Here is a 13,387-nt window from a genome sequence, read left to right as displayed (position 1 = left end):
TCCTTTTTCATCAGTGATAAACTTGCCCCTACTCATTTTTTGCCACCAACTGGACGCCCACCTCCTCTTTCCCGGAGCCCTAAGGCTCACCTTCCCTCAGTCTTAGCCGCTGTACAGGATAGGCACGTGCATTTAGCCCCAGGAAACTACAGCTCCCAAAAGGCATTGCGGCAACATAGTCGCGGTGATCACCAAAGAGAAAACGCTTTTCTTCGCGGGCCCGCCGCTGCATAGCCTTTTGGGAGTTGTAGTTCATCTGCTAAGAGCCGTGGAACCAGGGTGAGGTTCTAAGCCACCCTTCCCAGAACTCACAGCTCTCTTCCCCACCAATAGGAAGCGTGGATCTTGGAAAGAGGGCGGGGCAGAGGAGCGCATGCGCAGTATGCGTGGTTGGGGAATTCATGTGGAGGTCAGAGTGGAAGCAGGTGAGAATGGAGGGGGCGGCAAAGGCCAGTCTGTGGGCGTCTCTGCAATCCTCCTGTGCCCCATGATGTGCACTTTGGGCGAGGAGAGTGCGTGCGTGAGTCCGGCTTTGTGAGGGAGGGGAGAAGGGGCTGAGCCCGGGACGAGCCAGGGGGTACTCAGAGTAAGGGAGGTGTCCATGGGGGCAGGGTGAGGAATAATCCAGAAGCCATTAGAAATGGAAAGAGCCAGGTGTCCCAGCCTCGGAGAAGGAAGATTTAAATGCACTGGACGAGATAAAGGTAGTCTCAGGAGTTGAGGTCTGGGAAGTAGGGAGGGAGGATTTGAGGCTGGAGCGGGCAACGACGGTGGGGCGGAGGGTTAGAAAGTTAGATGCTAGAGTGATTTCTAGTTAGGTCAACTGTGCTTATGCCCACCCCGCCTCAGCCCCACCCTCCCAGTTATTCCAGAACTCTTTATCCCTGTGCGACTAGTTAGAGCCTTTCTCCCAAATGGGTTCTTAAGTTATCTTGGCCACAGGATGTCATCCAGCTCCTGCTTCCGTAAGAAGCAGGTCGTTCCTAATACACAATGTTGAGAAGCAGTATGGTGAGGAGGAAAGCTGTGTCTGCTAGCATTAGACTTTTGGGTTCTAATTCTGATTCTACCACTTAATTGCAATCTCGGCTTCTCATGTAACCTCTCTGTGTGCCTCTGTTTCCTTTGGAGTAATATGCTTCATAGGGTAATTGTGAGAAGTAAATAAATTGCTTTTATTAGGCTACCTGATATAAGTGTTAGCTGTAATGGTTACTTTTTTTGTTGACATCAACATGTAGCACATTTTTCGAGTTATTTTTTCAAACCATAATTGCAGCAATCCAACCACACAGCCTCTTTTTGGGGGCCTACTTGTCCAGGAAATGAGAGGGTGGTTTAGTATGGTGCTAAGTTCTCTATGGATTTCAAGCCCATGCATTGTTTTCATTATTGAACCAAGTGTCCCAGACACCTTACTTTAAATGGTTGAGAAAAAAAAGAGAAATCAGCCAGGCGTGGTGGCTCATGCCTGTAATCCCAACACTTGGGAGGCCGAGGCAAGGGGGACACTTGAGCTCAGGAGTTCAAGACCACCTGGGGCAACGTAGCGAGACCCCATCTCTGCAAAAAAAATGAACAAAATTAGCTGGGCGTGGTGGCTAGCTAATTTAACACTTCTGTGGACCCTGCTACTTGGGAGGCTGAGGTGAGAAGATTGAGCCTGGGAGGTCGAGGCTTCAGTGAGCTGAGATTGTGCCACTGCACTCCAGCCTGAGTGACAGAGCAAGACCCTGTCTGAAGAAAAAAGAAAGAAAAGAAACTGGAAAATAAAGCAGAAGAATTGATAGTACACTTTACAAGCTACAAAGCATTATTAGGTATCCTTCAATGGATGATTTAGCACTTTCAGGAATGGGGAAATAAATAGCCCGGTTGAAAAGTGACTGTTGTGTGTCAGAGAGGGCCTTCTCTGAGGATTTGGCATCAAATTTGATTGTATTTTGTTTTTATCCCCTTAGGTGTGAGAGGGTCCAGCAGAAGAAAACATGGCTGCCAAAGTGTTTGAGTCCATTGGCAAGTTTGGCCTGGCCTTAGCTGTTGCAGGAGGCGTGGTGAACTCTGCCTTATATAATGGTGAGGCATGGAGGGACAGTGGGTCACTGCACTTTCCTGGGAGATTTCTGTTGGTCTGCATAGCCCATGTGACACTCTTGATGGTAGCTGCTGTCAGTGAATATGTTTGTGGCCAAGAGGGCTCATCTCTTGCCATTTCATACCCTAGGACTGCATTGTTATCAGAGCCCCTGAACTTTCAGTCATAGGTTCTCTCAGAGCCTTTATTCAAAAAGAGCCTCCCAGCCCACTTCCTAGTTGGGTGTGTCCAGTGGCTCCTGTCAAGGTGAAGTGAAGCTGCACCACCCAAATGCTGCCGCACAGGGTCTGGATTGCCCTGGCTATCTGAAATGGGGATCTCATTTGTTCTCCTCTTCTTGCATGTGGAATAACAGCAAAGGCTGCAGATCTGTTTGGGCGACCTTGTCCCGAACAGGAGCTTTTGCTCTGCTGAATTTGGATAGTTTCAGAAGAAATATCTTTGAGATGCATTGCCCAGCTTTTAACAGTGTAGGAGGGGCTGGGCGCGGTGGCTCAAGCCTGTAATCCCAGCACTTTGGGAGGCCGAGACGGGCGGATCACGAGGTTAGGAGATCGAGACCATCCTGGCTAACACGGTGAAACCCCGTCTCTACTAAAAAAAATACAAAAAACTAGCCGGGCGAGGTGGCGGGCACCTGTAGTCCCAGCTACTCGGGAGGCTGAGGCAGGAGAATGGCGTAAATATGGGAGGCAGAGCTTGCAGTGAGCTGAGATCCGGCGATTGCACTCCAGCCTGGGTGACAGAGCGAGACTCCGTCTCAAAAAAAAAAAAAAAAAAAAAAAAAAAAACTGTAGGAGGGGGGTTAAGCTGGGTTTTCTTTCACTTTACTGTGGAAGCTTCCTCATTGGTCAAGCAATGGATTTGACCTGACTGTATCTGTAGGACCCCCTTTAACTCTGACATTCTAACACTTTCACATGCTGCAAAGCAGCAGTAGATTGACCCATCTGATGTGTGGCTGGCTGACAAGAGGAGCTTTACTTTCAGAGTGAAGATTTGGACCAATGATAAAGTTCAGAGAGGCAGCTGATTAGAAAAGCCTGCTTGGCTTATATGACACATCTTAGCAGTTCTGTGATCCTTTTGGCCACACCTGCCACTAGACAGTAATTGCCGTCATAAATTTCTCTCTGTGCCAAGACAGCTCTATAACCCCTTAAAACTTTAGAGAAACAGAGCTATTAGGAAGAAAGAGTGGGACCTTCTAAATGTAGGATTCCCGTAATGAGGGTGCTGCTTCTGGGAGCACTAGGTTAAATTGGAGCCCCTTGGATAGGTGGTAACTGGGAAGACCTCAGTGAGTTTTAGAAGTTTTGGTAGGTGATTCCTGGAAATATGTTGGTGGGAGTTCAGGGATAGAATGGTCATTGAGAAAATCAACAGCCAGTTCCCTCAAGGAGAAAGGATGCTAAGGAACAGATCCTATTACCAGTCCTTGGGGACATGTGGAACAGGAAGTGATTGCTTAGTTTTGTAGCTATTTAGAAGTCTCTAGAGACCAGGAGTTGGGGAAGGCAGAGAGAAGAGGGGAGACTTACTAAGTGAACAGAAGGCACCAGGGCTCTTTCAAAGACATGATCCTTTTGTTTAAAGGATGGGAAGATTTTTATGACATGTCATTATCCTTTCTTCCTAGTGGATGCTGGGCACAGAGCTGTCATCTTTGACCGGTTCCGTGGAGTACAGGACATTGTGGTAGGGGAAGGGACTCACTTTCTCATCCCATGGGTACAGAAACCAATTATCTTTGACTGCCGTTCTCGACCACGTAATGTGCCGGTCATCACTGGTAGCAAAGGTGAGTCTTGCCTGTGGTTCAGGTAAAGTAGGGAGTGTGGAAGAGGTGCTCTGCTCTTTTGTGTCGCTGGAGCATCTGTGGGATACCAGGATCCAAAAGAGTTTGGACTGTACATCACAGGAATGACTAGACTACTTGCCCTGGAGAGTTCGATATGGAATCTTAGAAATATCCACTTATGGCCGGGTGCAGTGGCTCATGCCTGTAATCCCAGCACTTTGGGAGGCCGAGGCAGGTGGAGCACCTGAGGTCAGGAGTTTGAGACCAGCCTGGCCAATGTGTTGAAATGCTGTCTCGCCTAAAAATACAAAAATTAGCTGGTGGTGGGGGGTGCCTGTAATCCCAGCTGCTCAGGAGGCTGAGGCAGGAGAATCGCTTGAACCTGGGGAACGAAGGTTGCAGTGAACTGAGATCATGCCACCTTACTGCAGCCTGGGCAACAGAGTGAGATTCTGTCTCAAAAAAAAAAGCCTGCTTCTAAACTTCCCACCTCTTTGGGATTTCTTTTTTTTTTTTTTTTTTTTTTGAGACGGAGTCTCGCTCTGTCACCCAGGCTGGAGTGCAGTGGCCGGATCTCAGCTCACTGCAAGCTCCGCCTCCCGGGTTCACGCCATTCTCCTGCCTCAGCCTCCCGAGTAGCTGGGACTACAGGCGCCGCCACCTCGCCCGGCTAGTTTTTTGTATTTTTAGTAGAGACGGGGTTTCACCGTGTTAGCCAGGATGGTCTCGAAATCCTGACCTTGTGATCCGCCCGTCTCGGCCTCCCAAAGTGCTGGGATTACAGGCTTGAGCCACCGCACCCGGCCTGGGATTTCTTTCTGTACTGTTTTGCAGTTGTTTTCAGGATACATTACGTACCTATTTCTAAAACTATTGATAGGAGCTTCCAGAGATCAGGGAGTTGTCGGTATTAATACATTGCCCACCTCTCTTGGTGCGCAGTTCAGGGCTCTGTCTCATGGGCGCTTGGTCCATATTGTTGACGTCTGTAAGCAAGCCATGACAGTGCTTTGGCTCCTTGCAGGCCTGAATTGTCCAGGGGAAGGTATAATTCTCTCCCTGGATCCTTTAATTGGCCCAAGTAATGAGAAGCAGAACATAGATGGGTCTATTAACCCCTTATATGTGTTACACATTTGACAGAGTGCTTTTATGACTGTTTTTTCCTTCAGTTTTCCCCGACATTTCCTCAAGGCCCAGAAAGCAAATGAACTAGTCTAACATGGTTTCCACCAGACCCAAACTAACCTCTCCAGGGCTGACTCCTGACTTGGCCACAATCACCAGAGCTTGGAAAGGCCTCACCCTACAATTCTTAGCATTGGCTTGTCTATTGTCTTAAAATGTTCAGTGTTGCAGACGTTACATGGCACCTGGTAGACATATAATCTGAATTACGTGTATCTGAGGGCATTCAGGGGATACCAAAAAGCTGCTATCACTGAATGTTCTAAGAAATTATAAACTCTTTGTGATGCTCTGTTGGGTTCTCTGCCAAAGAAACCAGGCATACCTATTCCTTGCCCTCTAGGATCTTATAATCAGCAGATTTGCTTATAAATTGTAGCCAATTTGGAGCCAGGCACAGTGGTGCATGTCAGCTACTCAAGAGGCTGAGGCAGGAGAAATGCTTAAGCCCAGGAACTTGAGTCTAGCCTGGGCCACATAGCAAGACCTTGTCTCTAAAAAGAAAAAATAAAAATTACCAGGCGTAATGGCTCACACCTGTAATTCTAGCATTGTGGGAGGCTGAGGCAGGTGGATCACTTGAGCCCAGGAGTTTGAGACCAACCTGGGAAACATGGCGAAACTCCAGCTCTACAAAAAGTACAAAGATTACTGGGTGTGGTGGTATGTGCCTGTGTAGTCCCAACTACTTGGAAGGTATAGGTGGGAGGATCAGTTGATCCCAGGAGGTCAAGGCTGCTACAGTGAGCCTTGATCTTGCCACTGCACTTCAACCTAGGCAACATGTGACCCTGTCTCAAAATACATAAATAAAAATTGTAGCAAATTGGAGTAGGAGAGGTCATATAAAAGACCATTTGTGGCTAGGCGCGGTAGCTCACATCTGTAATCCCAGCACTTTGAGAGGCTGAGGCAGGTGGATCACCGGTGGTCAGGAGTTTGAGACCAGCCTAACGTGGTGACACCCCATCTCTACTAAAAATACAAAATTAGTTGGGCATGGTGGTGTTTGCCTGTAGTCGCAGCTACTGGGGAGGCTGAGGCAGGAGAATCGCTTGAACCTGAGGTGGAGGTTCCTGTGAGCCAAGATCGTCCCATTGTACTCCGGCCTGGGCAGCAAGAGCAAAACTCCGTCTCAAAAAAAAGGAAAAAGGGAAAAAAAAAAAAGCACTTGTTTTCCTACAGTGGTTTTTATTTTTAACTCTAGTGTTTGTCCCCTACCCTAAGATTTACAGAATGTCAACATCACACTACGCATCCTTTTCCGGCCCGTCGCTAGCCAGCTTCCTCGCATCTTCACCAGCATCGGAGAGGACTATGATGAGCGTGTGCTGCCGTCCATCACGACCGAGATCCTCAAGTCGGTGGTGGTGAGTGAACAGGGGCCCTTAGCCTCAAGCCCAGAGCACCTCCCCAGAAGGGTGCCAGGTGGCAGGAAGCACTTGGCAGTGGGTTGGTTGGGATGTGGCTGCAGTTTCCTGGTTCCTTTTCTGCTTCCTCATAAACCTGACCTGCCCTTCTGCTCCTCCCTTTGAAACCAGGCTCGCTTTGATGCTGGAGAACTAATCACCCAGAGAGAGCTGGTCTCCAGGCAGGTGAGCGACGATCTTACAGAGCGAGCAGCCACCTTTGGGCTCATCCTGGATGACGTGTCCTTGGTAAGATCCTTCGGGAGACTGAGGGGAAGGGGCTGCAGTTCTCGTTAGGTGCCTGGCTCCATTTCTGGGCAGACGCTATTAGGTCCCTGCTTCTGCTTTGCTAGATGTGAGACTTGAAAACACAAACATGTTGAGGCGAGGGAGTCTCCGTGAGTTTTTCAGTTGAGGGTTCTTTTACCTTCCCCCTGCCACACACATTTTTCTTATGACCTCTGGTTGTATCCAGATAATCCCTAACCACTAAATGTTTTACGTTCTCCAAACTGTGTTACCCAGAAAGTGATGCCTTGTTAACCCTGTTTGACACAGGCAGAAACTGTCTGGTAGAGACCAGAGAACAGCTCGGGTAGTCTTTATCCCTAGCACAGACCTCCCAGCCTGACCCCTGGGAGTTTTTTAACACTTACGGTCCGAAGCTCAGTGATGTACGTTCTGGGAACCCTAGTGAAAGGTGATAGAGTGTAAACGAATGATTCGATTCCCCCAGGCCTGGTATAGGGGGCAAGGGACATCTCTGAGGCGTAAGCTATCCTCTTGAGACACTATAGCTTGTGTGTTTATATGACATTGGATGTCATAACTCAGACAGAAAGCAATACAGGCAGGATAGCGTTTCAGGTTGAGGAGGGTGAGGGGAAGGGTCGTGTTTCTAGATTCTCTGGGAAAAATCATTTGGAGTGATTTGTTCGGGCAGTGAGGTAAAGTGCTTCCTGTTCAGTTCTCCCGTGCATCGCTAGGGAAAGGCACCGCTTCCCCCAGCATCTGTGCAGCTGTTTAAACAGCCACTGGACAACACCCAGTGCTAACCCCGGGGCACTGCTCCACCTTGCTCTGCCTGCTGGAACCCCCGGGGGCTCGGGGCTCCCTCTGCTGGCAAGAGGCCAGGCTGCAGCCGTTCTGCAGGCCCTCCCCTGGTAATTACCGTGAACCTGAACACCTTGGCTGTGAGAAAACGCTGTGTAAAAACCTAAGGGAAAAGTTGGCATTTTACTAGACTTTAACCACATACTCCATTCTGGGGAGATGTGGGCTGACCACAGGAAACCCTGTCTAAGAGGTGTGAGAAGAAAATTAGGTTTCATGGGGAATTCGCTGCCCTCAGCTGGCCCTTTTAGAAATAAATTTGATTCCATAATTATACATTTCATTTTTCATTTCTCACGATCAGATTTTCTTACCCAAACTTTGACTAAGAGACTAGAAATGGATCAGGCGAAGTACAACAGCTGCAGTTAGAGTTAGGAGCTTAAACATTCTGGGAGAGAATGAGACCAGGATTTACTTGTCAGGAGCAGTTCAGGGCTGCTTTTTTAAAAGCAGAGGCTGGGAGAGCGGAGGAAGTGAAACAACTAGAATCTGATGGCAAAACCAATGCTCTCTTGATTCTTTTTCCTTAAAAAGTAGGATGAATAAGTAAATTGCTCTAGGCTGGGCATTAGGAATTCTGAGGTCCCTTCCCATTGTTTGTGCTATCGTTAGGGATGGTCACGTCAGACCTGACATGATTAGGGAAGGTCTATGGATCATCAGACTTCTAAACCCTCAGGCCGACCAATGACTTTACCTGCTTTCTCTTCCTTTTAAACCCTTTAACAGAACCATTCACATTGGGAATAGCATGATTTGCGTTCTACCACCCCTCGTCCTCTTCCTGTTCAGTAATGGAGCTGCTGTGGGAAGAAGTGGACTGGTTAATCCATAAGCAGAGAGCATCAGGCTCTTGGATCCCTGGGAACCAGCAGCCTCCCTCACTCTCAGGGGCCCCGTTTTGCATCTGGCCTTCCTTGGGCTTTGAACAAGGCATCAAAGGCCCTTGGAAGAGCACTAGTCAGTGGCGAGGGTCTTAGAACCCACAGTTCTCCTCTGGGGAGGTGGTTGATTGAATAGATACCTTCTGGTGCCTGTGGGCCCCATCAAAAGCCCCAGGTGCCATTTGCTACATGAAGTCGCTCACTGCACTGAGAGTGACAGAGTAATGTACAGGAGCAGTTTGGGCAGCCAGAGATTCTGGGTATAAACTCCGTTTGGATACAGATACAGAGGTGGAAGAGTGTTCTGGCCTCACAGATGCCTCCAGCTGCTAGAGCCATTGCTGGCCTCTTCCTTCCAGCGGCCGTGGAGGCGTCCCAGCAGTGCTGTCTAAGCAATCACACTGCCTCATCTTGTGCTCACTCTCTCCCCTTAGACACATCTGACCTTCGGGAAGGAGTTCACAGAAGCAGTGGAAGCCAAACAGGTGGCTCAGCAGGAAGCAGAGAGGGCCAGATTTGTGGTGGAAAAGGTGAGCATTCAACCAGATGGCAGGAGCCTCTCTCTCCCCTTTCTCCTGCACTCAGCTTCCCCATTTGCTGGGTGGCCTGGAAATTCATCATCTGTCATCCCTTCTTCCGGGATAATCGGAAGGGGCTTGAAGGAATTGTACTTCTGCAATTGGTTCCAGAGTCTTCGGGGGCTAGTCAAGGCTATGTGGAGTTATGTTCCTAAATCACTGAAGGGTAATTTTTCTTCCACTTCTCTGAGATCAAAAACACTCTCTTACAAATAAAAATGTTTCTCCTGGAGTATTTTCAGCTTCACCGAGAAGTCATTTTTAACCATAGTTACATAGTGAAAGCTGACAGCAAAAAAGATCAAACGTTGCACCAGATGTGCTTTCGTCACTAGATTTTTTTCTAGTGCTAAATCCATCCAGATGTGTCAAAAGAATGTGATGGGACACGGTGTATTTGCGTAGCAGCCTGGTCTTTCTGGTATTTGCAAAGACATGTTTATTCTTGTCCCCCTCTTCCCACCACCAGTATCCCTAATTGATGGGGAGATGGGGACAGCAAGAAATAAAATGGGAAAAGAGGAATAGATTGAATTTTGGAGAATGAAAACACTGTGTGGGCAGGGACTTGCGTTGCTTTGTATCTTCCATAACTTCAGAGATTATAACAAGTCTAGTATAGTGTCTGGCGATAGTAGGTATACAGTAAATGTTTGTTAAGCAAATAGACGCAGGGCCCAGCCATTTCAAAATTGTATGTAATTTCAGGGAGGCTTAATACTGTCCTCTTCCTCACACTCCTGAAGGTCACACATTCCAGAGAACTGTCTTCCTCTTAATATTGGTAGGGCAGGCCTAGGAGGTCTCACTGTGGGTGCCTGGATTCTGGTCAGGAACCAGCCTAGCCCACAGGCAGCTCTAGGAACAGTCAGAAGTGCGTGCTGCTCTTCCTTAACCATCCTGAGGTTTTTTGTGTGTGACAGCGTCTCCCTCTGGCCCAGGCTGGAATGCAATGGCATGATCATAGCTCACTGCAGCCTTGACCTCCTGGCTCAAGTGATCCTCCTGCCTCCGCCTCCCAAAGTGCTGGGATTACAGACATGAGCCACCACACCTGGCCCTGTCCTGGCTTTGATGAAGTCCTTTAGACTTGGGGCTGGAAGGAAAGATGAGCCTTGAGGGTTGATTCCATTTTTCTTTTGCTTCTGTTTTCCTTGGCCTTGGATCCTCCTGGCTCAGAGTAGAGTTGTTAAGCTAGATTGCAATTAATATTAACGAGGACTTTGAAATAAGACAAATATTCATGCAGCCAACAGAAATGTATCTCTCCCGTGACAAGTGAGCATGAAAGGGAAGGGGAGGACTGGTGGGCTGTGTGCTCTGCTTCCCCCCGCCATCAGGAGGAGGTAAACTCCCCAAGTTCCTCCAGGAGCCTGGGAAGGTGGCTTTCTGGTGGAGGGCCTTTGGTTGTAGCCTGACATGCGGTGCCCTGAGGTTTGATCTTAGTCTGTCTCTACCTCCATTCTTTTAGGCTGAGCAGCAAAAAAAGGCAGCCATCATCTCTGCTGAGGGTGATTCCAAGGCGGCTGAGCTGATTGCCAACTCACTGGCCACTGCAGGGGACGGCCTGATCGAGCTGCGCAAGCTGGAAGCCGCGGAGGACATCGCATACCAGCTCTCACGTTCTCGGAACATCACCTATCTGCCGGCGGGGCAGTCTGTGCTCCTCCAGCTGCCCCAGTGAGGGCCCACCCTGCCTGCACCTCCGCAGGCTGACTGGGCCACAGCCCAGATGATTCTTAACACCGCCTTCCTTCTGCCCCCACCCCAGAAATCACTGTGAAATTTCATGATTGGCTTAAAGTGAAGGAAATAAAGGTAAAATCACTTCAGATCTCTAATTAGTCTATCAAATGAAACTTTCATTCTTCTCACATCCATCTACTTTTTTATCCACCTCCCTACCAAAAATTGCCAAGTGCCTATGCAAACCAGCTTTAGGTCCCAATTCGGGGCCTGCTGGAGCTCCAGCCTGGGCACCAGCATTTGGCAGCACACAGGCGGGGCAGTGTGTGATGGACTGGGGAGCACAGGTGTCTGCCTGGGTCCATGTGTGGCCTCGATCCTGTTGCTGATGGAAGATTTGCGGATGAGGGCACATGTGGCTGAACTGAGAAGGCAGGCCTCCGTCTTCCCAGCGGTTCCTGTGCAGATGCCGCCGAAGAGGTGCCGGGGAGGGGGAGAGAGGAAGTGGTCTGTCTGTTACCATAAGGCTGATTCTCTTTAACTGTGCGACCAGCGGAAACAGGTGTGTGTGAACTGGGCACAGATTGAAGAATCTGCCCCTGTTGAGGTGGGTGGGCCTGATTATTGCCCCCCAGGGTCCTAAAACTTGGATGGACTTGGATAGTGAGAGAGGAGGCCTGGACCGAGATGTGAGTCCTGTCGAAGACTTCCTCTCTACCCCCCACCTTGGTCCCTCTCAAATACCCAATGGAATTCCAGCTTGAAGGATTGCATCCTGCTGGGGCTGAACATGCCTGCCAAAGATGTGTCCGACCTACGTTCCTGGCTCCCTCGTTCAGAGACTGCCCTTCTCCGGGGTTCTATGCCTGTGCTGGGAAGGAAGCAACCATGGGAAGGAAACAAATGTGTATAAACTGCTGTCAATAAATGACACCCAGACCTTCCGGCTCAGCCATGAGTTGGTTTTTTTGTTTGTGGGAGCTGTGGGATCAGAACAGTGTTCTAGCAGTTTTTGTGTGCACATGTTTGCATTGCCAGCTGGGACAGCGTCTCCAGTAAGGCAGAAAATGCTTTGTTTTCAGAAAACACTTTGTGCTGTGTTCCAGATCCATCCCCAACCTGAAGGGAATCTCTGTGGTAGCAGGTGAGGTTTGTCATGGGATGGGCTAGTAGGCGGTGAAGGTGGGTGGAGGGCAGTTAACTTGTTCTGTGTGTTTTGGTGCCGCTGCTCACTGGGAGTTACAGGCCTGCCCACCAAGTGCCAGCAACACCTTCCCCCAATGCTAGGGAAGTGGTTGACGTAAAATAATGTGTCCAGTAGTCCTCAGTTAGATGGCTTGGGGTGCTCTGCGGTAGGTTTTTTTTTTTTTTTTTTCTTGTTTTCTTTTTTTCTTTCTTTTTTTTGTTTTTTTTTGAGGCAAGGTCCCACTTTGTTGCCCAGGCTAGAGTGCAGTGGCATGAACATGTCTCACTGCAGCCTTGACCTCCTGGGCTCAAGCAATCCTCCTGCCCTAGCTCCCTGAGTATCTGAGACTACATGTGTGCACCACCATGCCCAGTTAATTTTGTATGTTTTATGGAGACCAGGTCTCACCATGTTACCCAGGCTGGTTTTGAACTCCTGGGCTCAAGTGATCCTGCCTTGGCCTCCCAAAGTGCTAGGATTACAGGCCTGAGCCACCGTGCCCAGCCAGTGGGTTTGTACTGCTTACTGTGCTTTGCTTTGATGATAGGGATATTGGAAATGCCTTGGCATTTGAGGGGAGCTGAGTGTGCATTTTGGATGGTGGGGAGGGAAAGCCAGCCTCAGGTTGAGAAATGAACTGTGTCAATCACCCACCCCAGATCCTTCTAGGAACAAAGTGGAAACAGCATGCAGTGAGTGGACTGACTGTGCTTTAAATCTGCTCTTCATTTAATCCCCGGACTCACCACCTGGCCACAGAGAGGGGTCTTTAAGAAGACTCCACAGGCTGCTCTCTGACCTGGAGTCCATGTTTCCTCCCCCAGAGTGATCGGTCCACCACCTGTCAGCTGGGGAAGAGGGAGACCTGATGCACAGATTTGGGGTGGAGCCAGGGATTGAGTTCTCCCAATCCCTGCATCCTGCACCCCTCCCAGGGCCTCCCAGCAGCCATCCTGGGAGCAGACAATAGTGTGTGATGGGCTCCTGACCCTCTGCTGAACCTCAAACCTTTCTCCCGTGAGCCTCCCCCCATCCAGCCCATCTCCCTGCCACCTCCCCAGCATCATTTATCTCAGGCCTCAGGATATCTCTTCCCACTTTGGCTTTTGCCATAAGAATAGTGAGGCTTTCGAATGATGAGGTGCCTGAACTCAAAGCGTGTTAAAGATTGGAGCAGAAAGAGCCTAATTCCTAAATAAGTTCCAGACCGGCTTCCACTCTGCGCCCTTCCTCCTCTTCCTGCTGTTTATTGCTTTGGACACCCTTTTGGGGGTGGGAGGGTGGGAGGCTCCTCTGTCTTTCCCAGGCTCTTTTTAAAAGAGCAGTTGTGTTTCCTGCATTTGGCGGGAGATTGGGTTTCAACCTCCAGGTGTCTGTAGGGGAGCCCTGAGCTGCAAAGCTGCCCTGCATTGCTTTGAGGTTGCTGGTGCTTTCAGGTCAGCCC

At 49.4% G+C, this 13,387-nt stretch overlaps 1 protein-coding gene across 2 annotated transcripts; it reads left to right on the top strand.

The window, feature by feature from the left end:
• Positions 1 to 346: 346 nt before the first annotated feature.
• On the top strand, positions 347 to 11,708 carry PHB (prohibitin). Of its 2 annotated transcripts, none has more exons than XM_033183399.1 (7): positions 347 to 425; positions 1,962 to 2,076; positions 3,735 to 3,896; positions 6,312 to 6,454; positions 6,626 to 6,742; positions 8,928 to 9,023; positions 10,543 to 11,708. In XM_033183399.1, exons 2-7 carry the CDS (start codon positions 1,989 to 1,991, stop codon positions 10,753 to 10,755), a joined length of 819 nt encoding a protein of 272 aa, XP_033039290.1. In that variant the 5' UTR covers positions 347 to 425; positions 1,962 to 1,988; the 3' UTR covers positions 10,756 to 11,708. The 2 variants fall into 2 exon arrangements, with proteins under 2 accessions (XP_033039290.1, XP_033039291.1); XM_033183400.1 differs by having other exon boundaries at positions 402 to 520.
• The last annotated feature ends 1,679 nt before the right edge of the window (positions 11,709 to 13,387 follow it).

This window comes from Trachypithecus francoisi, unplaced genomic scaffold (assembly GCF_009764315.1).
Source record: "Trachypithecus francoisi isolate TF-2019V2 unplaced genomic scaffold, Tfra_2.0 Lachesis_group20, whole genome shotgun sequence".
In the NCBI taxonomy this organism is placed as follows: domain Eukaryota; kingdom Metazoa; phylum Chordata; class Mammalia; order Primates; family Cercopithecidae; genus Trachypithecus; species Trachypithecus francoisi.
The sequence above is the reverse complement of the archived record's forward strand: the minus strand, read 5'-3'. Positions and strand labels throughout refer to the sequence as shown.